The following is a 23,259-nucleotide window of genomic DNA, read 5'->3' as shown; positions in this document are numbered from 1 at the left end:
TTATTATGAAAATCAAAACGCAAAAACGGCGGTAACTTTTTGTGACTAGCCACATCAAGGTTTATAAAATTGTGTTTTTTTGCGAATATATTTTATTTTTATCTTAGATCACGTAGTTTAAACAATAGATAACTGATATTGAATCGGATCATTTATCCGAAAATTGTTTCAGCCAATTTGAAATAGGAAGTTCTTAAATCTTATTCGATGAATTCCCAGGCCCTCCTGCTAGCTGCTGATCATGAAATGACCCGCAGACCGGACTGGCTTTGCCGGACTTATTTATTGTTTGTCGGGTGTTGCGAAGCCAGGCTAGCAGCAGGAAGTAGGCAAAGAATAACTTGCCAGGCTAATCCCTTAATGAGAGGCCTACATTTCGGTTTTAACATAAATCACTTGAAATGGAAGTTTTAAAAGTTACCTTCAATTTCATTATCAGTAATTTAAAAAGATTTAAACAAAGTTTTATACAGTATCAACATTCTTTTAATTTTCGATTAGACTGAGCATGAGTGTTGATCAAAGCAGTACCAGTGGCAGTCGGATGTCCATGCGGCAAGAGAGCGGTGTTCTTCAAGTTGACGATAAAAACGAATACGAGACACAGTTTTTTGGATTTACACCAAAATCATTTGTTGATGGAGGTACACTATACCAAAAGCCCATGTTCGAACATATTTACATCCGATTATAAATTTACTGCTCAAAACTACTTCAAATAAACATTGGAGTAAAGAATCTCCATGAATAAACTCATCATAAATCATTTTTCTTTTATTTTAGTGTATAATGCAATATTTGAATATCTTCGAGATGGCATTGAACTACTAGAGAAATACTTGGTATCTGAAGTAAGTATACTGCCATCTGATTGGTCAAAAGTTATCTGCTAAAAAACCAATCAAAACACATTGCCAACTATTATAATATTATTATGTGAACCAACTATTGTTTTTTTTATTGTATTGCAGTTTGAAAAAGATGGAGTGTCTAAAGAAATTGTGCGTGAGGTAAGATCACAATACATATATATAAAAATTCCACTTTTAGTTAATTTATAAAGTGAAAAAATTAATATTAAATAACAAAAAATGAGTAATTAAATTAACTTTTTTTCCTTTAGGGTTCTCAGAAACTTCTATCCCATTTTCGCGTTCGTTTTGACAGAGCATGTGATAAACTTGAAAGGTACCTGATGAAGAACATCTTCCATATTCCTAGCAAGATGATACAGACTTGTGATGTGGTAAGACATTATTAAATAACATTTATGTTTGAAAATTGATTATTAAAATTAGACTTTGATAGGCATTACGCAATTTTACTGATTTATTTAGTTTTTTCCTTCCATATTATAAAAGAAAACCAAAATAATAATTTCACATCCAGAATGAAAAAAATAATGGTTAAATTGAACCAAAAAAAACATTTTCTGACAGACAATCTGACTATTTTTTGCTTTAAATTACAATTTTTTTTAGGTGCTTTAAATGATTTTTTTATCATTTGTCAAAAAACTACTACAGTATTATGTGACATAAAAATAGGATATTCAACAAAACAATGTTCATTTAACTGATGTTTTTTTCTTGGTGAATAATCTGCTGCATTTTTTTTTCTAACTAGGTCAATCAAGAAAATAATTACACAGAAAGCGAAGAACAGTTGTTAGATGATGAAATACAACAACTTCAAATCAAGATTCAAAATGTACACAAAATAGTCATAATTTTACTCAATAGTGTTAGAGGGCGTAGTGGGGTGTGGTCAACAATAAAAAAAAATGGTTTCTAATAGTCAAAATAATGACTGAAAACAACAGTAATAATATCTACTTAATCAAAACCGGGATAACCATGTGTTTTTACAGTAACATTTGTTATTTATGCTTATTGAGTTCCATACCTTTTCAGGTGAAATATACGAATGCGTATCTGAAGCAGTACATTATGGATATGGAAAAAGTGCAGAATCAATTAGACAACGTGTTATCAAAGGTAGAGAGTATGGAGAAGATTTGCAACCAAGCAGGAGGTATATTATTTGTATTTCAAAAACTATGCAAGTCAACAGTTTAACCAAGGCAATCTGACAACAGGATATTGAGCTCCGGAGATCAATGGCTTTATCTGTGGCTGTGACACAATCAGTTCCCCCTTCCCCTCCCTTAACAGAGAATATGTACATAGTATGCTGAGCTCCGGAGATCAAAGGGTTTATCTGTGACTCTGACACGATCAGTTCCATGCCCCTTAACAGAGAATATGTACATAGTATGCCGAGACTGCTCTGAAGATCAATGAGTTTACCTGTGGCTGCGACACGATCAGTTCCATGCCCCTTAACAGAGAATATGTACATAGTATGCCGAGCTCTAGAGATCAATGAGTTTATCTGTGGCTGCGACACAATCAGTTCCATGCCCCTTAACAGAGAATATGTACATAGTATGCCGAGCTCTGGAGATCAATGAGTTTATCTGTGGCTGCGACACAATCAGTTCCATGCCCCTTAACAGAGAATATGTACATAGTATGCCGAGCTCTGGAGATCAATGAGTTTATCTGTGGCTGCGACACAATCAGTTCCATGCCCCTTAACAGAGAATATGTACATAGTATGCCGAGCTCTGGAGATCAATGAGTTTATCTGTGGCTGCTCAGTTTCATGCCCCTTAACAGAGAATATGTACATATACAGTGTTCTCCCCAGGATTCAAATCAAGCGTCACGCTTGGGGCCGCCCCCCCCCCCCCCGAGGGGGGAGGGGGAATTCCGACACTAAGTACTTGAGTCACAGCCCCACCATGGTTGGGGCTGTGGCGAAGCGATTTTGGGTAATTTACACCCTAGATGGCCGGAAATGGTACTCTCGCACATAACATTTATGTTGAATGACACCTCTGGTTTGGCCGGAAATAACACTTATAGCGCGCTAGCAAACAACAAAACGATCGTAGCCTACTTTTTCCGCCGGTAAACATACGCGAAGAAACATTTTTTGCGTTCATTACGAACGTCAGGGGGAAGCCCCAATGAAAAAAATAGGCCTAATCTATTAGCCTACTCATCAGTAGGACAACTCTAGTTGGCCGGAAACGAAACTTTATAGCGCACTAGCAAACAGTAAAACCATCGTAGCATACGTTTTCCGCCAGTAAACATACGCGATAAAAAAATGTTTTTGCGTTCAATACGAACGTCAAGGGGAATTCCCCGATGAAATAAAACTAGGCCTACTCATGAGTAGGACAACTCTCTGTAGTTGGCCGGAAAGACACTTCATAGCGCGCTAGCAAACCGCACGATCGTAGCCTGCTTTTTCCGCCGGTAAACATACGCGATAAGAAACATTTTCTGCGTTCATTACGAACGTCAAGGGGAATTCCCCGATGAAATAAAAAATGCCTACTCATCAGTAGGACAACTCTGTAGTTGGCCGGAAAGGACACTTCATAGCGCGCTAGCAAACAGCCCGATTGAGCCTACTTTTCCGCAGGTAAACATACTGTACGCGATATATGAAAAAAAAATATGCCTACTCATCAGTAGGCAACTGTAGTTAGCAGGGGTGGCGCCAGGATCTTCCCGACGCGGGGGCTACATTCCCCGACGAGGGGGCTATGCGAGCATCACTAGGCTGGGGGCCAGGGGGCCGCCAAGGGCCCCCGGTGGGGGTCCAGGGGGCTTCGCCCCCGGAAGCAACGCGTTCTAGCGTCATTTGAGGTCATTTTAATCAGATTTAGGGTAGCCATTTTTTCCATTTTTTTATAATGCATAAATAAAATACTGCGTGCAAAAAAACGATGCGCGATGACTGTTTCAATCCATATTTTTCAATTTAAAAAATAAAAGGTCCCGGAAATTGGACTTATTATACTTCAAAACATGAAACAAAATATATAAGTCCCTATCAAGGTTGTGTCTGAGCTAAGAAATGTTTGAAAAATAGAGATGTTAGCCCGGAAAATGCACTTCTTGTACTTCGAAATATGACCAGCTTTATTGTTGGGGCTGAGCTAAGAAACTGTTTAAAACTAGAGCTGCAGGTCTTCAAAAAATACTTCGGAAACATCAGGCCTAGAGGCTTAAAAAACGCAAGCGTAGACCTTTTTCAGTCGGGGAAATAAGTTTATTCCTTCCAAGTGTATGCGTGCGTACCATCTGGACTTCCGAGTGGTGAGAAATTCATGACATACAGGACATTGAAAATGTAATAACTTAGCTATAATAAGATGTTGGCTAAGCGAAAATGGCATGTTTTTTTGTTTAGTAATGGATGAAAAATTTATTTTAGGTGCCCCACGGTACAGAAGGTTACTTGTAAATTAAAAAATTGGTGAACATACGAACAATTAACATAATTCGTTTTTGCTGTAGTGTAGCGTACGTCGACGCAGTACACGACGTAACCGTCAGTAAACTTCGCCTGGAAAATAACTACAGTACACATTTTGGTCCCTGGATGGAACATGATATCACGCGTCTCGACCCAACGTTGAACGATTCGTACAAAGGGATACCGCCAGACAAGTGCGAACCTGGCTATTGTTTAGTAGTAAGTTAGATCGCTGGCAATAATGAATGCATATAAAGTGCATAATATCACTCTGACGTACTCTCACGGTCAATGAAACGTCGCGGTTTTCTAGGCGCTGAAGCTAGCTACGAAGTAAACGCGAACGCTTTTTACTGTATATTATATTCCCCGACAAAAAGTAGGGTCTACCCGTGTTCCCTTCGGTAACCGTCGGTAAACTTCGCCTGGAAAATAACTACATTACACATTTTGGTCCCTGGATGGAACTTGATATCACGCGTCTCGACCCAACGTTGAACGATTCGTACAAAGGGATACCGCCAGACAAGTGCGTACCTAGCTAATGTTTAGTAGTAAGTTAGATCGCTGGCAATAAATGAATGCATAAAAGTGCATAATAGCCCTCTGACGTACTCTCACGGTCAATGGAACGTCGTGGTTTTCTAGGCGCTGAACAAGCTATATGAAGTGAACGCGAACGTTTTTTACTGTATATTATATTCCCCGACAAAAAGTACCCGTGTTCCCCGACGGGGGGGCTAGGCTCCCCGACGAGGGGGCTAGAGCCCCCGTAGCCCCCCCGCTGGCGCCACCACTGGTAGTTAGCCGGAAACGACACCGCATAGCGCGTTAGCAAACATTAAAACGATCGTAGCCTACTTTTTTTTCCGCCGGCGGGTAAACATATGCGATAAAAAAACATTTTTTTGCGTTCAAATACAAACATCGGCGGCAAATCCCGATGAAATCAAACAATAGGCCTACTCATTAGTAAGACACCTCTAGTTGCCCGGAAATAAGACTTCATAGCGCACTAGGAAATAGGAAAACATTCGAAAGAGAGACATGGCAGTAACAAAACACGTGCTTACACTCTCGGCGGCGGCCGGTGAAAGCACCATGTGACATACAGTATCGCAGTACTGATATCACAATACCATGTGACATCCCTTGTCACTCGACTTTCTCACGAAGTAGGGCCTAAAACATTCTAGCACCGATGTACAAATGTACCTTAAGTTAAGTGAAATAAGACTTTAGCGCACTAGCAAATAGGAAAACGATCGTAGCCTTCTTGAATGTATTATACGATCAAAGCAGCTAGCATTGAATTGCGCCTAGAAATCATTTGATGACGTGCGTATGTTACCGACGAAAGAGTAAATCCCACCGATAGAGTCGATTAATTCAGTGTGATATTGAAAATAATAATATCATCGATATTTATTTTTAATACACATAACATTTTTACAAGAAAAATAATACAATCAATCATTTACTTTATTTACAATATACAAGTTACTACATTTTAGACAACAGCCAAATACTAGAGATCGAAAGAGAGACATGGCAGTAACAAAACACGTGTTTACATCTCTCGGCGGCGGCCGGTGAAAGCGAGTCTCAGTTGTGTTAATGTTATGCGCGATTTGAACGATTTGCGCAATTTGAAATTGCGCAAAAAAAATCCTTGCGCAATTTGAATTGAAACATGTGTTTCAAATTGCGCAAGCAACGTATTAAATTGCGCAAGTAATCTGCAAATTGCGCAAGGTTTTTCGACAGATTGTGAAATCATGCACACCCATATTTTTATAGTAATTTCTAAGAATGATTCAAAATTAAAGATAAATATTGCATTTCCTTATTTTAGTAGTGCAAATATTGTTATAAGTTAGCATACCGTCGAAGAACCGACGAAGGAAAACGAAGCGGTGGTGTTCCACCAGGCGGGCGCGGCGCGGGCGGCCGGCTATAGCCTACTACTCTAGCCTAGCTAGGATCTGGACTACTGATACTGACTAGGTTACATGGCCTAGCTAAACTAATATTAAAAACTTAAAAAGTGAGTATTAAACATTATCTTCATTGAAATGGTCTTATTTATATAATAAAATACTAAATTTTAAACTCCTCTGCCTAGGCCTAGCCTAGCCATGTATGGGAAAATTTACAGTTCGTTTTCAAATTGCGCAAAGGTGTCATATTGCGCAAGAACTACCTTGCGCAATTTACAAATTGTGCAGCGCAATTTAAAATTGCGCAAAGATTTTCTTGCGCAAGTTGATTGCGCAATTTGAAATTGCGCAAAAAAATCCTTGCGCAATTTTAAATTGCGCAAGAATTCTTTGCGCAATTTCAAATTGCGCAAGGATTTTTTTGCGCAATTTCAAATTGCGCAAATCGTTCAAATCGCGCATAACATTAACACTTTGTTACGCAGTCTTTTGTTTTTCGTCTAGTGGTCATGTCACGTGTCTCGTGTGCATTAGGCTCTTTATGCATGCCGCAGAGAAAGTACCGTACCTCCTGCCTGTTAATCTATTTTTAGATTGTTGTTATTTTTAAGCGTCACGGATAAGGTTTTAAGCGTCACGGCCGACCGTAAAGCGTCACGGTAGAGAACCCAAGCGTCACGGTACCGTGACGCTTCAAAGGCCTGGGGAGAACACTGATATATACCACAGTACTGTTGGTATTTGTCTCCGCCAGACAAAAGATCCAAGGACTGTTACGAGTTCCTATCTTGGCAAGGAGAGCTCAGTGTCCTGTTGTTAGATTGCCTTAGTTTAACCAATTAGTAAATTACAATTTGGTTTCTTGGGATTGCCCAGCAAAAAATTAATACAATAAAAAACACTGATTCGAACCAGAGTAATATAAATGAAAATAATTTGGCTTCTTTTTCTGTTGTTTTCTACACACTACTATTCTGTAATCAACAATTTTTTTATAAATAATATGAAAACATACTAAGGCTAAACATTTGTAAGCAAAATAACAAAATTAAATGTTCACTATTTTTCTTATTGTTAGTGTCCGATATGAAAGAGAGTATCATTTTTATTGCGGGTAAAGTTGGCAGAATCCAGTCCAAGTTAAATGATGTGTACAGTAAACAACTAGATGACACACAGGTATAATACAGTACAGTTGTTTCTTTAACCAATACATAATAAAAACATCAATAATTAAAATAAAAGTGTATAGCATGGTATAAACATAGATCTCTAGTAAACCAGCAGTGAAATCAACTGATACTAAGTATCCATCAATGACGGCCATGTGTCTTCAGAAGAAAACGTCTACAAGAACAGTATATTCACCAGTCCAGACAGCTGGCCCTAAGAAAGTTTTACTTATTCAAAATTTATTTCTATTTTTATACTATTCATTGTACAAATGGATTATTTCACAAGGGAGATTGGAGACAGGATTTTTTTTTATTGGCAGCCGTCTGTCTCGAGAGACAATAGGTATGCGCCCTCTATCCGTCATTCGGTGCAGGGTCACAGCGCCTGCTGTGACTAAAAAGTCCAATTTTTGAGCGGCATGATTTGTCACATTTTGGGCAGATGTACGTTGGCTCCTGATCGGTTGGAGCAGAGGATGCTCTCTCCTTTCTACGTTTCTTGAGTAGCGTCCGTTTCTTGTCGCGTCCACTCTCGCTTGTTTGGACACACATCTTGATAGTGGATCTCCACATACTGCGATCGGAGGCAACAGCCTCCCAGTTTGTGACGTTTGTGTTGCCCGACTTAAGATCACGCTTGCATACGTCTTTAAAGCGTAACATGGGCCTTCCTTTAGGTCTAGTTCCAGTGACAAGCTCACCATAGAGTAAGTCCTTTGGTATTCTTCCGTCATCCATGCGCCTTACATGGCCCAGCCATCGAAGGCGTCTCTGGGTAAGTAGTGAGTACATGCTGGGCAAACTTGCCCGAGTTAGAACGGTTTTATTTGAGACATGATCCTGCCATTTGATGCCGAGTATCCTTCTCAGGCAGCGCAGATGAAATGAACTCAATCTGCGCTCTTGGCGGGTGTAAAGAGACCATGATTCACTGCTGTACAATAGGGTGCTTAGGACACAAGCCTGGTAGATCTTCATCTTGGTGTTTATAGTCAGCATGCGGTTTTTCCAAACCTTATCTGTTAGGCGAGCCATGGCTGATGTCGCTTTTCCAATCCTGATGTTGAGTTCGGCGTCAAATGAGAGGTTACTGGAAACAGTGGAACCAAGGTAAATGAACTTGTCCACCACCTCAAGAGTATAATCGCCGATTTTGATCTTAGGAGGAGCATTGGCTGCGTCTTGACTTAGAACGTTCGTTTTCTTAAGGCTGATGGTAAGGCCAAACTCCTCGCATGCATGTGAGAAGCAGTCAATGAGGCGCTGGAGTGCTTCTACACTGTGGGCTGTGATGGCAGCGTCATCAGCGAAGAGCAACTCTCTAATAAGTAGACGTCGCACCTTGGTCTTTGCGCGAAGGCGGGCAAGGTTGAAGAGATTTCCGTCACTTCAAGTATGTAGGTAGACTCCTTCATTTGACTGACGAAAGGCATATGATAGTAACAGGGAAAAGAATATGCCGAAGAGTGTAGGCGCGAGAACGCACCCCTGCTTTACTCCACTCTTGATGGGAAAAGGATCTGAAGATGAGCCATCATACTGCACAACGCTGTGCATGTCTTCGTGAAAGGAGGTGATTATCCCCAGAAGCTTTGGAGGACATCCGATCCTTTGTATTAGGGAGAAGAGACCTTTCCTACTGACAAGGTCAAAGGCTTTCGTTAGATCTATGAAGGCAATGTACAGGGGCTGCCTCTGCTCACGGCATTTTTCTTGCAGTTGTCTCACTGAGAATATCATGTCGATGGTTGATCTTCCAGCTCTGAAGCCGCACTGGGCTTCAGGATAGACACGTTCTGCAAGTGATTGTAATCTAGTTAGTACAACACGTGCGAAGACTTTACCCACTATGCTAAGAAGGGATATTCCACAATAGTTGTTGCAGTCGCTGCGATCGCCTTTGTTCTTATACAGTGTAACGATGTTTGCGTCACGCATATCCTGGGGTACTGAGCCTTCTTCCCAGCATTGTAGCAGAAGCTCGTGTAGGTTTTGTAGTAATAATGTGGAGCGTTTACCAGCCTTGAGGACCTCTGGTGGGATACCGTCCTTTCCTGGGGCTTTACCGCAAGCCAAGATATCAATGGCCTTGCTTAGTTCCGCCAGTGTAGGTGGATTGTCGAGCTCTTCCATTATGGGGAGAGAATCTATGCACTCAATGGCTGAGTCAGTGACAATGTTTTCTCTCAAGTAGAGTTGTTGGTAATGCTCTACCCATCTCTCCATCTGCTTTCCACGATCAGTTATGATGGTACCAGAGGCGGTCTTTAATGGTGCGATCTTCGTTGCACTAGGTCCAAAGGCCTTTTTTATACCAGCGTACATGGCGCCAGTGTTGCCATGATCAGCAGAGAGTTGAATATCTTGACAGAGGTTCAACCAGTATTGGTTGGCACACTGTCGAGCTATCTTTTGAGAGTTATTTCTAGCTTTACGAAGAGCCTCTAGTGTTCTTTCTGAAGGGTCTCTTTTGTAGTCAATTAGCGCTGCACGCTTTGCCTCTAAAGCTGGCTCCATCGCAGAAATTCCTGATTCAAACCAATCAGGGGTTTTCCTCTCTTTCACGCCGAAGATGTCTTTGGCGGAGGTATAGATGGCATCACGAATATGAGCCCGTCTCATTTCAGAGTTGGCTTTTGGACAGTCTTTCAGCATTTTATCGATGGTTTGGGCGAAACGAGCGCACAGGTCTGGCAGATTGGTCTTAGCTGTGTTGATGCGTGGGCATCCTATGTGCCTGAAGCGATGAATTTGCTTTGGTTTGAGACACACTGTGCTGCGCACCATAGAGTGATCAGTATCGCAGTCTGCACTATGGTAACTGCGAGTGATGTTTACGTAATTTAAGTAAGATCTTCGAGTGATGACGAGATCTAGTTGATGCCAGTGGTGAGATCTTGGATGTCGCCAGGACACTTTGTGCTGAGGCTTGGTGGAGAAGAATGTGTTGGTAATGCAGAGGTCATGATAACTGCAGAGCTCCAGAAGCCTCTGGCCATTCTCATTTAGTCTTCCTACACCAAAATGTCCAATGCTCCTGGGCCAGGAAAAATGGTCAGATCCCACACGGGCGTTGAAGTCGCCAAGCAAATACAGATGTTCTGTGTCTGAGATTCCTCTGATGGCAGAGTCCAGCTCTTCATAAAACTCATCTTTAGACTCGGGTGTTGAGCAAAGAGTTGGTGCATAGATGCTCAAGATGTTTACTGTGCCCGAAGATGTTGATAGGCGGAGTGAGAGGATTCGGGCGGTGCCCTTGGATGGTGGTTCGACTGATGCTACAAGAGAGTTTCTAACAGCGAACCCCACTCCATGGAGTCGTGGTTGGTCAGGTTCCAACCCCTGCCAAAAGAACGTGTAGTCCCTTTCTCTTATACTGCCATCCGAGGGGAGTCTTGTCTCCTGTAATGCAGCGATATCGATGTTGAGCCTCTTGAGCTCACGGTTGATGATAGCTGTCTTTCTTAAGTCATTGGTCGTTCGTGGGTCGTTTGAAAAGCCAGGACACATGGTCCTGACATTCCAGCTTGCAAATCGCAAGGTGTAGTATTCTTTAGTCTTTTCTTTAATCTTTTGCCTGGTGCAGTAGTTACAGTCCGCTTGTCGGAAGAATCCTAAGCTCCAAGCACCCATTGAAGCAGGCAGACTGTGGCGGGTCAGCATCTTACTGGCCGAGGGCTGCTCGGCTTGAGGCGGGCGATAGCTGACCAGTGGGACTGCGATGGTCCCTCCCACCGTCGGAGACAACCCGTAGCGCCTTGACCTACGCCAATTGGTCTTGGCTTATCACTCGTAAACTGCTGTCTCCCGTGTTGATTTTAGCCGTTTTTTACAACAGCACTGAAGTGACCTCTCCAGGGCGCACGCCTGGGCGAAGAAAAATATGGGGACCCTGCGATGCCCAGTCAGCAGAATCCCCCTCTCGGCCTTTACCGATAAAGTCCATAGGAGAGCAGAGCAATACGTATGGTACCAGTTTGGCTGCAGAAGCTGCCGGAAGGAGATTGAGTCAATGTTCCAAACCGCCTTAGGGGCTTCACTCCGGATTTGTCCTTGAGGTTTACTCCTGAAGCCTTTTCCAGGATGGATATAGCCGCAAGGCAGCGGAGGTTTAAAATCAGAGTTTTCCTTCTCCTAGGTGAACTGCCTGTCACGGCTGATGAACTCCACCTGTCCAAGTAAGCTTCTGGTTTTGAGGCGCCAATGGCTCGCCTTCGTCCCTTCTCCTGTCAGTAGGAAGCAGGTTTCGCCAGGCTTAAAGAAAGAACTAAGCCATTCGTGCAGGCCAGGAGTTGGACTTTTAGTTGTCAGAGGCTATTTGAGACGCACACCGTATGGGAGCATTTTTTAGGTAAAGGGAGCTTAACCCCAATACCACTCCCGGCTATGACAACCTTGAAACCTATGGAGACAGGATTAGCCCACTTAATACTGTGAATAAATAACGCCAGTCTGGTCAACAAGAATGAGCATTACAGCTACAGTAATTTAAATATTGATTTTTATGTTTGTGTTTTTTCCCAACAGACCTTTGAAGATGACGGTGATCTGGACAGAAAGAAATTGCTTTAACTGATATTAAACTAGCAGAATACAATAAAACTGTAATATGTAATTTACCATGTCTTCCATTAACTTAAACATACAGGGAATGGAGTGCTAAAGCTTGGATCTCACCAAAAGAAGAGGGTGGGTGTTTAAATAATAGTACAGTAGTAACAACCATTAACATACAATATTGGTGTTTCACCCGTGTACCTGTAACTGTATATAAATTATGTACTGCTGTATATAGATTAATAAAAGCATATTTTCAATGAAACAAATATGAAGATATAATTTTCCTTTATTATGAAAGTCATGTGACACATCATATACCATATTTACAATACTAAAATACATTGAATTTATATACAAATATTAATTAATTAATAATTCACCCGATATAATTTAAATGCATGTAAGCTTTATGGATACAGTCATAATATTATTCTGCAAGTTCCATTGCTCACAACGTTCTTATTAATATATAATAATTAATAAATATGATTATGAGGTATAAAATAATATATACAACTAAAATATTATGTAATTATATTGAACATTGCAAAAAAGCATTTACAAAATTAAAAGGTATGTACGAGAATAAATGAATAATTTAGAATTGTACAACATTATTGTTTAAGTAATGCTATTATCTTGTTTCAAGAACTCTGTTGCTTATGTCACTGATACACCAAAAAACATAGCGTCTTGGTACAGTAAAAAAAAACAAACGTAATGCAACAATGGCCATTAAGGTCTTTAGGAACACATGGCCTTTCTCTATTATCTTCCACTCCAGTAAAACAGCCATTTCAATTTTGTTGGTGGGATATTTTAATATTGAAGGATTTATTTGGTGAGTAAAAGGTGGTATTTAATTTACTGGGCCTTCTTCACTTAAATAATTCAGTCAATTAAGTCTCTACTCTACTATAAAGCGTGGTTCCCACTAGCGACGCAACGCAAGGACGTAACACAACGCAAGTGAATTGACCAATCACAAGCGATGGCTTATTCGCTTGCGATTGCTAACTGTCTATAACTTCGCTTGTCATCGGTTAAAACGCTTGCGTTGCGTTCTAGTGGGAACCAAGCTTAATAGAGCACTGCACAGACACATACAGCATAGAGTAGGTTGTACTGCTTTTGTTTGCTTGTTCTGAATAACGTCAAATGAAAAAAAAAATAGAAATTGCATTCTTAACCTCTGTCTATCACTATCAAACTTTATTTGACAAAAAATGTGATGTTCCCAAACAAATATGGATATGACACTACCATATTTGGGCACATCAAACTTTTTTTGTCAAACTAGTTTGATAGTGTATTGGCAATTTTAGAAATTTGTTAACTGGAAAAACTTATATTCCTAAAATGTGCTCACCATTCCTTAAATTTTATCATCTTTTTAATCTTTCTGTAAATTCACCGAAGACCACTGTTCTTCATCTTTCTTCGGTGTATCTTCATCGACCGGTTCCGTTTTCTCTTCTTTTGGATCATCATCGTCATCAAGAACAGTGTCCACACTCTCTATAGTGTCGGTCCTCTCCTCAATATTGTATTCACCAATCACAGCTCTGCTACTGAACTTGCTTTTAAACGCATTCTGTAATAAATGAGACATTAATCAAATTTGCTCAGACACCAATTTTTTTCCGGTTTCGATTATTTTCTAATCTCTGCTCTCACTCATTCGTACAAACTTCTACCTGATTTTATTTTTTAGTTCTCTCAGAGCAATTACAGGTAGAGTTTGGTGCCTCATGCTAGAAATCTGATCCAAATTCCCCATTTGGATCCTGATACATATTTTATTGTACCAAAAATAAATGTAGAAAGCAAACTGAAATTGAATTATAACATAAAGAAGGATTTAACATGCAAACAAAATGAAGAAACATGAAATAGCAAAAAAACTAACGTGCCCTATTAAGTATTTGTTAATTTAATAGATTCAAAAGTGATTAGGTGTCAGTCAAACTGTCCCTAAACACCAGCCAATAACTAACACCATTAAGTTTGCTATTTAATGGAATGCATAGGCCCATAACAGGAACATTCTGATTTGGGAAAAGCATCCGAGTTGACTGTACTAACTAATGAAGTAGCAAGTAGTTATAGAAAACATGATTTATAAATGTTGATATGATTAGTAAAAAAATGAATAAAATTTCATTCTAAATTTACATGAATTTGTAAATGTATGGCATGCAAAAAGGGACAAAAGGGTTACAAACTTTGTTATGAGTAGGACTCGGTTAATGGCTGCTTTAAATAGTCTCTCTCATCTATGTCTAAGTTGTCTGGTACGGCCAATGGATATTCACGAATTTGTGACCTCTCGTAAAAATGACCTTTCCAAGCAACCTATATGTAAATGAGATGAGAAAATAACAGCCATATAAGGCTTGTGTGGTTTGAAGTGATTTGATTGGTTGAAAGTGTAAGTGTACATGAGTAATAATTTCATTCATTGATAGGGATTTGATTTATTGTTTGATTTGATTTCTATCATTATTCATATTAAATGATAAAATGTCTATGTTTTAAGGTTTTTGAGGTTTGAAATCAAATTTGCATGATTGGTATACTGTAGCTTCAAAGTCATGGTACAGTACGTCCATCTTTTAAACCTATGTTCAACTTGTGCTAGCATACAGATGGACACACAACTTTGAGTGTATCAAGAAGCAATTTTTTTTTGTACATAAGTTGGGGACTCCTTATGTGAAAGATAGTTGCAAAATATTACCGTCTAATAATCTCATCTCTCTCTCACTACAAAGTAAAAAGCAGTTGCTGTACATGACATGTAAATAGTCTAACCAATTGACTACACAGACAGCAATAATGGAAAGCATTTGCATTAGCGAATTGTAGTTGGCTCAATTCTTACATGACTAATGAATATTCATGTTTATTTTGAGACGTTTCATGAGGGGTCCCCAACTTATGTACGAAAAGAAATATCGCTGCCAGGAACCCCAAAATCTAGATTAAGTTCATCACTTTATTTTATACTAATTTTAGGCCCTTCAACTGATGCCTTACTGTTTATTCTAGGTATTTCTGTGCATACAGTAAATATTAATAATAAAAAAAGTGTAAGAATAAGATATAATAATAGTATTACAGGTCTCTATATAGAGCCTTGTGGTATATCACAATGGTAGCAAAACAAAATGGAGAGTTAATCAACAGCATATATTACCTAAATCAGCCTCTCCCACCACCCCGTAAAATTGTTAATGTTTTACCATATTCCCAATTTCTCAAGCCACCTCGCGGTAAAATGGTTCTGGGCCGAGACTTATATATAACGTCAACCTAAAGTACATTGTGGGGTAAAATGTTCTCAATGTTTTGCAAAGTTTGAAATGATGTCATAGAGACTTTATCTGTGTGTTTCAAAACCAATAAATGTAAATTTAATGCAATTGTGCCGACTCTCTATTTACCATCATTATTGTGCTACCGTCGTGAAAATGACTGTTTTCTTATGTTATTTATCAGTGTATATATAATGCAAGCTTAATGCTGTGAATAGTGAATATAAAAAATCTATTAGAAAACCTCTATACAGAGAAAAGTTAATACAAGTAAAAAAACTGTACAATATAAATATAATATAAAACCTATATAATATACACATAACAGAATTTCACATACTGGAAATCTTGGAGTTTGGTTTGTTTTAGTAGCCTCTTATGTAGAATAGAAGGATATGAACATGACTATAAGGTGTATTCGACTGGTCACTCACAAACGGCTCAATGATCTACTAAAAGGGTGTTTTAAGTATTGTTTTTTATGATTGAAGACTTCATACGACAATGATTAACCTTGAAATTAACAACATTCTCTTTTGCCTCTGCCCCGGATAGAGGGCGATATCACTCTTTATACATGCAACAAGGAGTTATGTCTGTAGATTATCTTCTCAAAAGAGCCCAGTCGAATACACCTACTATATTGTGTATACACATATAACTGGGTAAAGATAGGTAAAAATATATTAATAAGAAAAAGAGTAGTAGGACAATTTCCTGGACAACTTACACTTATTTGTGGCCAGGTTAGTCGGCTGATAGTCTCCTTATCCAGACCATATGCAATAGCATTAAAAACGCCTTGCAGTGGAGAGCAAATGGCATGCATTAAAACCAGGCCAAAGACAGCCTCACCTGGGTTAACTGCATTCTGAATTCTAACAAAAAATAAATCAATATAAACAGTACTATTTTTTAAATAAAAAACATCACATTTATTACTTATTTATTACTATGTAGCCGTTTGGTGCAACCATGAATATTAGGACTACAAATTATTGATTGAAAAGCATATGTTTTAGTATTACTTTTTGCATGCTAAACATAGGTTTATGTACTTATAAATTATATGGTTAAACCTCCCAATTTAATGAGATATCCATACTCTATTGCCAAGAGCTAATTCACGACCTTTGCCCTAAACTAAATGATTGATATTATGCTGTTGGATTGAATTTAACAAAAGACTAAATTGAAACACAATGTACACAATGCGCTACTTTCACAAGCACCTCATTTCTGGCTTTCTATTTCACACAAATGTTTTATTTAAAAAATTTAAGAAATAAAAGTTAAATAAAAATATCATATTGATGGATTTACCTGTTAATTAAAGGAAATATTGATAAGATGAGGTAGATAAATGGGTAAGCCTTGAGCGGTTTGATGTCTTGCTTAAGAAGCTCCTTGCTGTGTTCTATATCGGGGTCATAAGTACCCTCCCAAGTACGCACTCTCTGGTTGAGTCTGTAGGTGAGGTAACTGTATACAGCAAACATTATAACTATGATAACAAAGAGCGGTCCGTACCATGTGAAGAACCGCCAGTACGTCTCATTACTTCCATTGATCCAACTAAAATACAGATAAAAATTAGTTCAACATATTGATTTACCTTAGTAAAAATACATTGGATGATTTGAGCTGGATTTTTATGTTTTAATTCTGAAATTTTAGATCTAAAGCTCTGTCTACACTATCAAACTAGTTTGGTAGAAAAAAGTGTCATGTGCCCAAATATCGTCATCGTGTCCATACTGTATATGGACACATCACATTTGTTTTGTCACATTAAGTTTGATAGTGTAGACAAAGCTTTAGAGATACAGTACAAAGTTGATTACGTCTTAGTTTTTTGGGCTATCCTGGAAAATCTTTTATAAACATATTTATTTGTAATATTTATAATATTAAATTTTATGACTTTGTATGTATTTTTTAAACTGATTTTCCAAATTAATTCAAATCAATTCAGCATGCATAAAGAATACAGTTTTAGTACAGGTGGCACATAACATTAATTTGCCTACGCCACACAGAAGGGCTTATTGATTGGTTGCTTGTTTATAAACAATGTCCAATGTCCATAAACCTCTGTCCACACTATCAAACTTTATATGACAAACAAATGTGATGTGCCATATATGGACATGATGATGTCATATCACTACCACATTTGGGCACATGACTACCACATTTGGGCATATTACTACCACATTTGACCATATCACTACCACATTTGGGCATATTACTACCATATTTGGGCACATCACACTTTTTTTTGTCAAACTAGTTTGATAGTGTAGACAGAGCTTCAGACATGTTTAAACTTACCACCATGCTCCAGCAGGCCCGTAGTGGTCACCAATGAATGGAAGAAGTGAAATAAAGAGAGAAAATCCCCATGATATTGCATGATAAAGTCTAGAATAATAAAGAAAGCATTGTAAGCATATATTATTTGTAACAAACTTTATTTCGGAATTATGAGAATCTGTCCTAAAATCATAATAATATGTTTGAATCAAATAAATTTAATACATTTTGGTGCATTTTATCAGTAAAGCTCTGTCTACACTATCAAACTTTATGTGACAACAAAATGTGATGTGCCCATATAATATATGGACATGATTATGTCATACCACTAAAATATTTGGGCACATCACGTTTTTTTTTCACATAAAGTTTGATAGTGTAGACAGAGCTTTAGAGAGCATTCGATTTGCGACAACCGGGAACTGATATGGATCTAGGAACCACTCAAGTATGTTCCAGGGCATCATTTATAAGGAGCGCCTGCGCGACCGCGCTCCTCCGCGCTCCTCAACAGGCTTCGAGGAGAGCAATTTATCGCGCTCCTTAATTTTCAAAATAGAGCCTAGATTTTGACAGTGTTGATTTTTCTGTCAAGAGGCCTAAAAACACGTGGATTTTTAAAAGTTAAAACCTAGGCCTATAAGCTAAGTTATAAAGCTACAAGCCTAATGGCAGTCCCTCGTTTTTAAGGATCGCGAGCGCGATCGCAATCAACAACCTTCGAAAAGGAGAGCAATTCATCGCGCTCCATCTCACAGTGCGAGGTACCAACAAAGGGGATTCCCCTGCCTGCGCGCATTCAAGGGCGAGTTTACTTCATCGCCTCATAGTGCAACCAGTACGGTGTCATAGAAACACCTCCTTTACAGGAAGATCATGTCCCAACCAATAATTTTTCCCTTTATGTTTTTATGGAACGAGTTAATAAAATATATTTAAATTTAAAAGGAAACATTAATATAGGAGGCCTAAATATAATGTTTATTATTTAAAAAAGCTTAGCTGCTGGTTGCTTTAATTATGTCATTTTGAAGATGGATTATTTCTTCAAAAGTTCTAACCAATTTTGGTCACTCAAATCCTCCTCAAAACACGTGCTGATGTGTGACGTCAGCATCTTCTAGAAGCTCTCTCAGCCCTCCCCTATTGTGCGTGCGCCCATGTGTGACACATGTAAACACGATCAAATATCTTTCTTAATTATTTTAAAATGACACTTTGTAACTTATTATCAATATTTTAATGGCTGTTGCATGTTAGAATTGTATAATTTATGAATTGCAGGTAAATACTTTTCAGGTTTTCTGTCTGATTTCTAGGCCAACAAGCTAGGCTAGAAAAGCTAGGCTAAAGAAAGGCATATAGTTGGCCAGGACAGGATTCTCCAGGCTCCTGAAACCCAATCTACCCAGGCCATAAAAAAAAAATTGGCTTGAGTTTTTTGTACTGTAGAATAATACGATCCCCACGGAAAATATTGTGTGTAAAGGTGGGTGTGGGGGATTTTAGGGGAGAGGTACAGTATACATTTGTTGTGCCCGAGGGGGGGGGGGTTATCCCCTGTCGGGCAAAAAAATGTGTACAAAAAATTAATAAGGGCCAGCCATTTTTAATAAGGGCGACCATCCTTCAACTTCAACATAAATATTTGAGGAGAGCGATTTAAAATTTTTGCAAGGAGAGCGAATTGCTCTCCTCGGTGATTTGAGGAGAGCGATTTGTTGCTCTCCTGGGTTTTGCATACGTGATGCCCTGATGTTCAGACTTGCCCACATATGAATTTGATAACATGACCTAACTTATTCCTTTTTCATCGCAAATTGAAAGCTCTCTATTGTGTATTTATTTATTTTTTTAAAAAGTTCTATAATACCTAATGTACTTTCTACTTACATTTCAAACTTCTCAGAACTCTTTAATTTAATCACGTTGTAATACAAATTGAAGGTGATACAACACACCCATAAAAGTACCGCCCAATCTATGACAGAAAAAAAAACCAGTTTTTACACTCTTTTTACAGAATTTAGTATTTAAATACATGACAAAAGTTCAAAGTTCTAGACAATTAAAAGCTATAGAGAATAAAAGAGGAGCAACTGGAACAAGGGAATATGCAACATGATATAACAGATGACATCGGTATAATTTTCTGAATACATTTGAACTTAAAAATATAAATGTATTTACCAAAGAAGGATAACATCCAAGCCTGGAACTCACACCAGGCACCATCAGGATGGATATCTCCCTGTTGTAATAAAACAAATAAATTCTATTATTTTGTGAACTTACTTAAATGGGAAATTTTTTATTAAGCTCTGTCTACACTATCAAAAAAAAGTGTGATGTACCCAAATAAGTTAGTGATATGGCCAAATATGACATGTTCATATGGGCACATTACATTTTTTATCATATAAAGTTTAATAATATAATACTGTATTATACAATATATGTAAATAGATCAAGCCATTAACTGACTGGGCCTCTCCCCTTGAATCAACCTTGATGGGAAAAGTGTTCTTGTTCCGCCCAGAGGAAGATAGTCTCCTTGTTTGTTTCAATGGAAAAGTGTTTTCTTTATAGGAGTGTCCCAAAAGAAGGGTTGCCGGTAGCATTAAAACAAACATATTTCTCCTTCTTTGTTGAAATGGAAAAGTTTCTCCTTAATAGTGTCCCAAAAGAAGGAGGCATTCAACAACTGTAAAAAATATTTGAAAATGAATCCTCACCATGACATACGCTATAGCGTCAATGAAAGCAGCACAGCTTAGATACAAGATGAGACGTTGCGTAAAAAACAAATACTTTTTGAAAAGCCATATGAGTGTGATGATAAAAAGACTGAAAATATGAAAAAAAGGATAGAAACTACACCATGGAATGTAGGATAAATAAATACCAGTAAATCCAATGGTAGTACTGTACAAGCGCACCCAGTAATTTAGGCTAAATTCGCAACAAGTTAAATTCCATTCCTGGTAATTTTTTTCTCAAATTTCATACCCAGTCACTATGGGAATATATACAATACTCAGCAACATTGGTAACAATTTTATAAATATACTATAATTGAAAATTCAAAATGTGGTTGTACTTGTTATCATATAAAACAACAAACAGAAGAAAATAGAAGTGAAACATTTTATAATAATAATATAGTTCAGAGTTTTCTTTTACAGTTTTAAAAAAAGGTTTTTTTTATTAATAAAGTAAACATGCTGAGTTTCTGTTCCTTTTATGAAATGAGTGATGAGAAGCAGTGACCAAATGCCCCTGGTTCAGGAACACTCTAAGTTGCCCTCCAATGCTGAAGACCTTGGGCGTTCTTAGCTTTTTCTGACATATTTTAATGTTTAGCCAGTGAGTGCTCATAGCTCCACTGATGAGAAGTACATTCAAAATGATTGAAAAGAATACAGTATTATGAATTCAATATTTATCATGTGAATCTTATTATACAACTGATGAAAATGTGATCAACATCAACTATCAAGAACATTTGCTTTGTTTTAATCATATTTCAGTGTCTTTGAAACGAAAAAATAAACAAATATTAGAATTTTCTAATTTCTGCAATATTGAAACAGGTAGTACTTTTTCTGAAAATTAATTGTATACTATTTTACAATAAGATTCATTATTCATAAAAGCCTGTGAGTGAGCCTTTTGTTTTAGATTTTCTAAAGTCCTTCAAAACCAAAAGATTAAGAAAATATCCAAGCAGCTTCCTGATCTCTGCAATAGATTAGGCTTACTGAACCCGGTATTGTCTCCTTTTAAACACATTATTTCTCACTATATAAAAATCTAACCATGTATTCATAGACATTTGCTAAGGAGCTAAAGGGCTAGTAAGCGAAATGTTTTTTTTTATTCAATCAAATATTTACAGTTTTAATTTAAATATCATTATGTATTATTATTACCTGTAGGAAATTCTGATCTGAACTACTTCCTTTATATGCTTACAATAATGTAAATGATTGACACAGTTGGCATATTAGGTGGAAAAGATGACATATAAACATAATACTACAAGTACTGAAAGAATTCTATGGAACATGATGTATGAAATGGCTCCTTACCATCATGGCCAACGAATCAAAGAGAGCTGCTATGCTCAACGAAAGTATCATGCGCTGAGCAAAAAATAAATATTTCCGAAAAAGCCAAATAAGACTGATCATTGCCACGCTGTAAAAATAATGTTACATTTTTCTAATTTAGTCAATCATTTATTCCATACTAAACATAAATATGGAGTTTGTAATATTGGTAATCGCTTGCAGGTTTGAGACAAGATTCTATACATAACTTCTTTTTTTTTTTCAATTCACATTCATTAAGTCATCGTAATTACAATTTCAGTATATAAATTGATAGCAAGGGTCCTGCATAAAGAATTTTACAATTCTGTTTTCGCAGAACCCTTTTACATAAAAACACAACATATACAGTATTAAATAAAAGTCAGAAAGAAACGACATTTCTTATATACATTTCACCACATCAATATATAATATACAATATAATTACATCATTACCTTCACTTTTATTTACACAAAAACATTTAATCAAAATATTAAATATTTCAAAGAGAGGGAGTTGTTGTTTGTGGTAAAGTGTAGTTGAATGGTTTTTATGATTGGTTAAAAGCAGGCCTCTATACACCCATTCACCACGATATTTAATCAACTTACCATCCAATGATAGAAAAGGACGCCACAAATCGTTTGACTGCAACAATGATATCCTGCAACATAATAATAAGAAACCAATTTAATTTCCTCCCACAAGATACATTTTTGTTTTATAATAATTTAATATTAATAATATTAATTTATTCAGTTCAATATATATGTGAACTAAAAAATAAAAACGATAGGCCTACTAATACTAAGCTAGCAGGTTTAGGCTAGGCCTCTAGGCTAGTAAATGCACACTATAATTCTTTTTATTTTAGGCCTACTACCCTTGGGATACTACTAGGGCCTATGCCTACTGTAGTTAGGTCGGTAGACTAAATTCTCAGTGACACACAGGTGCGGCAGTGGGCGTGTTTTATTTTGCTCGTCTGTTTGGCTTTTCTGTCGGGTCCTAGGCCTAGGTCTAGCTAGCAGTAGGCCTAGGCCTAGGCTATTTCATTTTCACAGTTCAGTATATAAATAAGTACTTACACATTTTTTCTGCTCGTCAAAAAGAGTACAATGATATGGATCTATTGACAGATAATTCACTTCCATCTTTAGACGTTGAATACAGTGGCAATTCTGATTGAAATGAATTTATTCCATCAACACGGATATAAAATAGTGGAATTTTTCGTGATTCATTATCATCACCACCAGCCTTGGATGTTGACGTGTGAAGCCGCCGGACGACGTAAACAATCGATCGTAGCGTTTCCGCTTGATTAGATCCGGGCCCGCCCCTCGACGTGATACATTGAATGGTGATTGGTTTACCATCAGACAAGTTTATAAATATTCAATTTTTTTAAAGATATTTACATTTACGGTATTCCAAGTAGGTTTGTTATTTTACTCTATAATAAATTTCAAAGTTTTGTACAGGCGTTCTTAATTTATTATTTTATGTATTATT

The 23,259-nt window shown here is 37.7% G+C and overlaps 2 protein-coding genes across 4 annotated transcripts; one reads left to right on the top strand and one right to left on the bottom strand.

Annotated features, from left to right (window-relative positions):
* Nucleotides 1–15: 15 nt before the first annotated feature.
* On the top strand, nt 16–12,197 carry LOC140050547 (protein MIS12 homolog). Of its 2 annotated transcripts, XM_072095795.1 has the most exons (9): nt 16–59; nt 502–644; nt 784–851; nt 972–1,010; nt 1,124–1,246; nt 1,627–1,710; nt 1,914–2,034; nt 7,357–7,457; nt 11,981–12,197. In XM_072095795.1, the coding sequence occupies exons 2-9, from the start codon at nt 509–511 to the stop codon at nt 12,023–12,025; spliced, it is 717 nt and encodes a 238-aa protein (XP_071951896.1). In that variant the 5' UTR covers nt 16–59; nt 502–508; the 3' UTR covers nt 12,026–12,197. The 2 variants fall into 2 exon arrangements, with proteins under 2 accessions (XP_071951896.1, XP_071951897.1); XM_072095796.1 differs by lacking the exon at nt 7,357–7,457.
* An 84-nt stretch (nt 12,198–12,281) lies between these two features.
* Nucleotides 12,282–23,017, bottom strand: LOC140050545 (uncharacterized). Of its 2 annotated transcripts, XM_072095794.1 has the most exons (10): nt 22,833–23,017; nt 22,356–22,408; nt 20,385–20,496; nt 19,840–19,900; nt 19,543–19,630; nt 17,665–17,754; nt 16,654–16,905; nt 16,061–16,208; nt 14,239–14,368; nt 13,475–13,607 (listed from the first exon to the last, which is right to left on the bottom strand). In XM_072095794.1, exons 1-9 carry the CDS (start codon nt 22,896–22,898, stop codon nt 14,243–14,245), a joined length of 996 nt encoding a protein of 331 aa, XP_071951895.1. In that variant the 5' UTR covers nt 22,899–23,017; the 3' UTR covers nt 13,475–13,607; nt 14,239–14,242. The 2 variants fall into 2 exon arrangements, with proteins under 2 accessions (XP_071951894.1, XP_071951895.1); XM_072095793.1 differs by lacking the exon at nt 14,239–14,368 and having other exon boundaries at nt 12,282–13,607.
* Nucleotides 23,018–23,259: the final 242 nt, after the last annotated feature.

The sequence above is a fragment of the Antedon mediterranea genome, chromosome 5, assembly GCF_964355755.1.
Source record: "Antedon mediterranea chromosome 5, ecAntMedi1.1, whole genome shotgun sequence".
NCBI classification, from domain to species: domain Eukaryota; kingdom Metazoa; phylum Echinodermata; class Crinoidea; order Comatulida; family Antedonidae; genus Antedon; species Antedon mediterranea.
This window is presented reverse-complemented; position numbering and strand designations above follow the sequence as displayed.

Excerpts from the sequence above, each read along its gene's own strand:
- LOC140050547 (XM_072095795.1), top strand. The coding sequence starts at position 509 with ATGAGTGTTGATCAAAGCAGTACCAGTGGCAGTCGGATGTCCATGCGG. Across the intron at positions 1,011-1,123 it reads CTAAAGAAATTGTGCGTGAG|GGTTCTCAGAAACTTCTATC; the intron begins GTAAGATCACAA and ends TTTTTCCTTTAG. Across the intron at positions 7,458-11,980 it reads AACAACTAGATGACACACAG|ACCTTTGAAGATGACGGTGA; the intron begins GTATAATACAGT and ends TTTTCCCAACAG.
- LOC140050545 (XM_072095793.1), bottom strand. The coding sequence starts at position 22,898 with ATGGAAGTGAATTATCTGTCAATAGATCCATATCATTGTACTCTTTTT. Across the intron at positions 22,409-22,832 it reads TTGACGAGCAGAAAAAATGT|GATATCATTGTTGCAGTCAA; the intron begins GTAAGTACTTAT and ends ATTATGTTGCAG. Across the intron at positions 16,906-17,664 it reads GGGCCTGCTGGAGCATGGTG|TTGGATCAATGGAAGTAATG; the intron begins GTAAGTTTAAAC and ends TCTGTATTTTAG.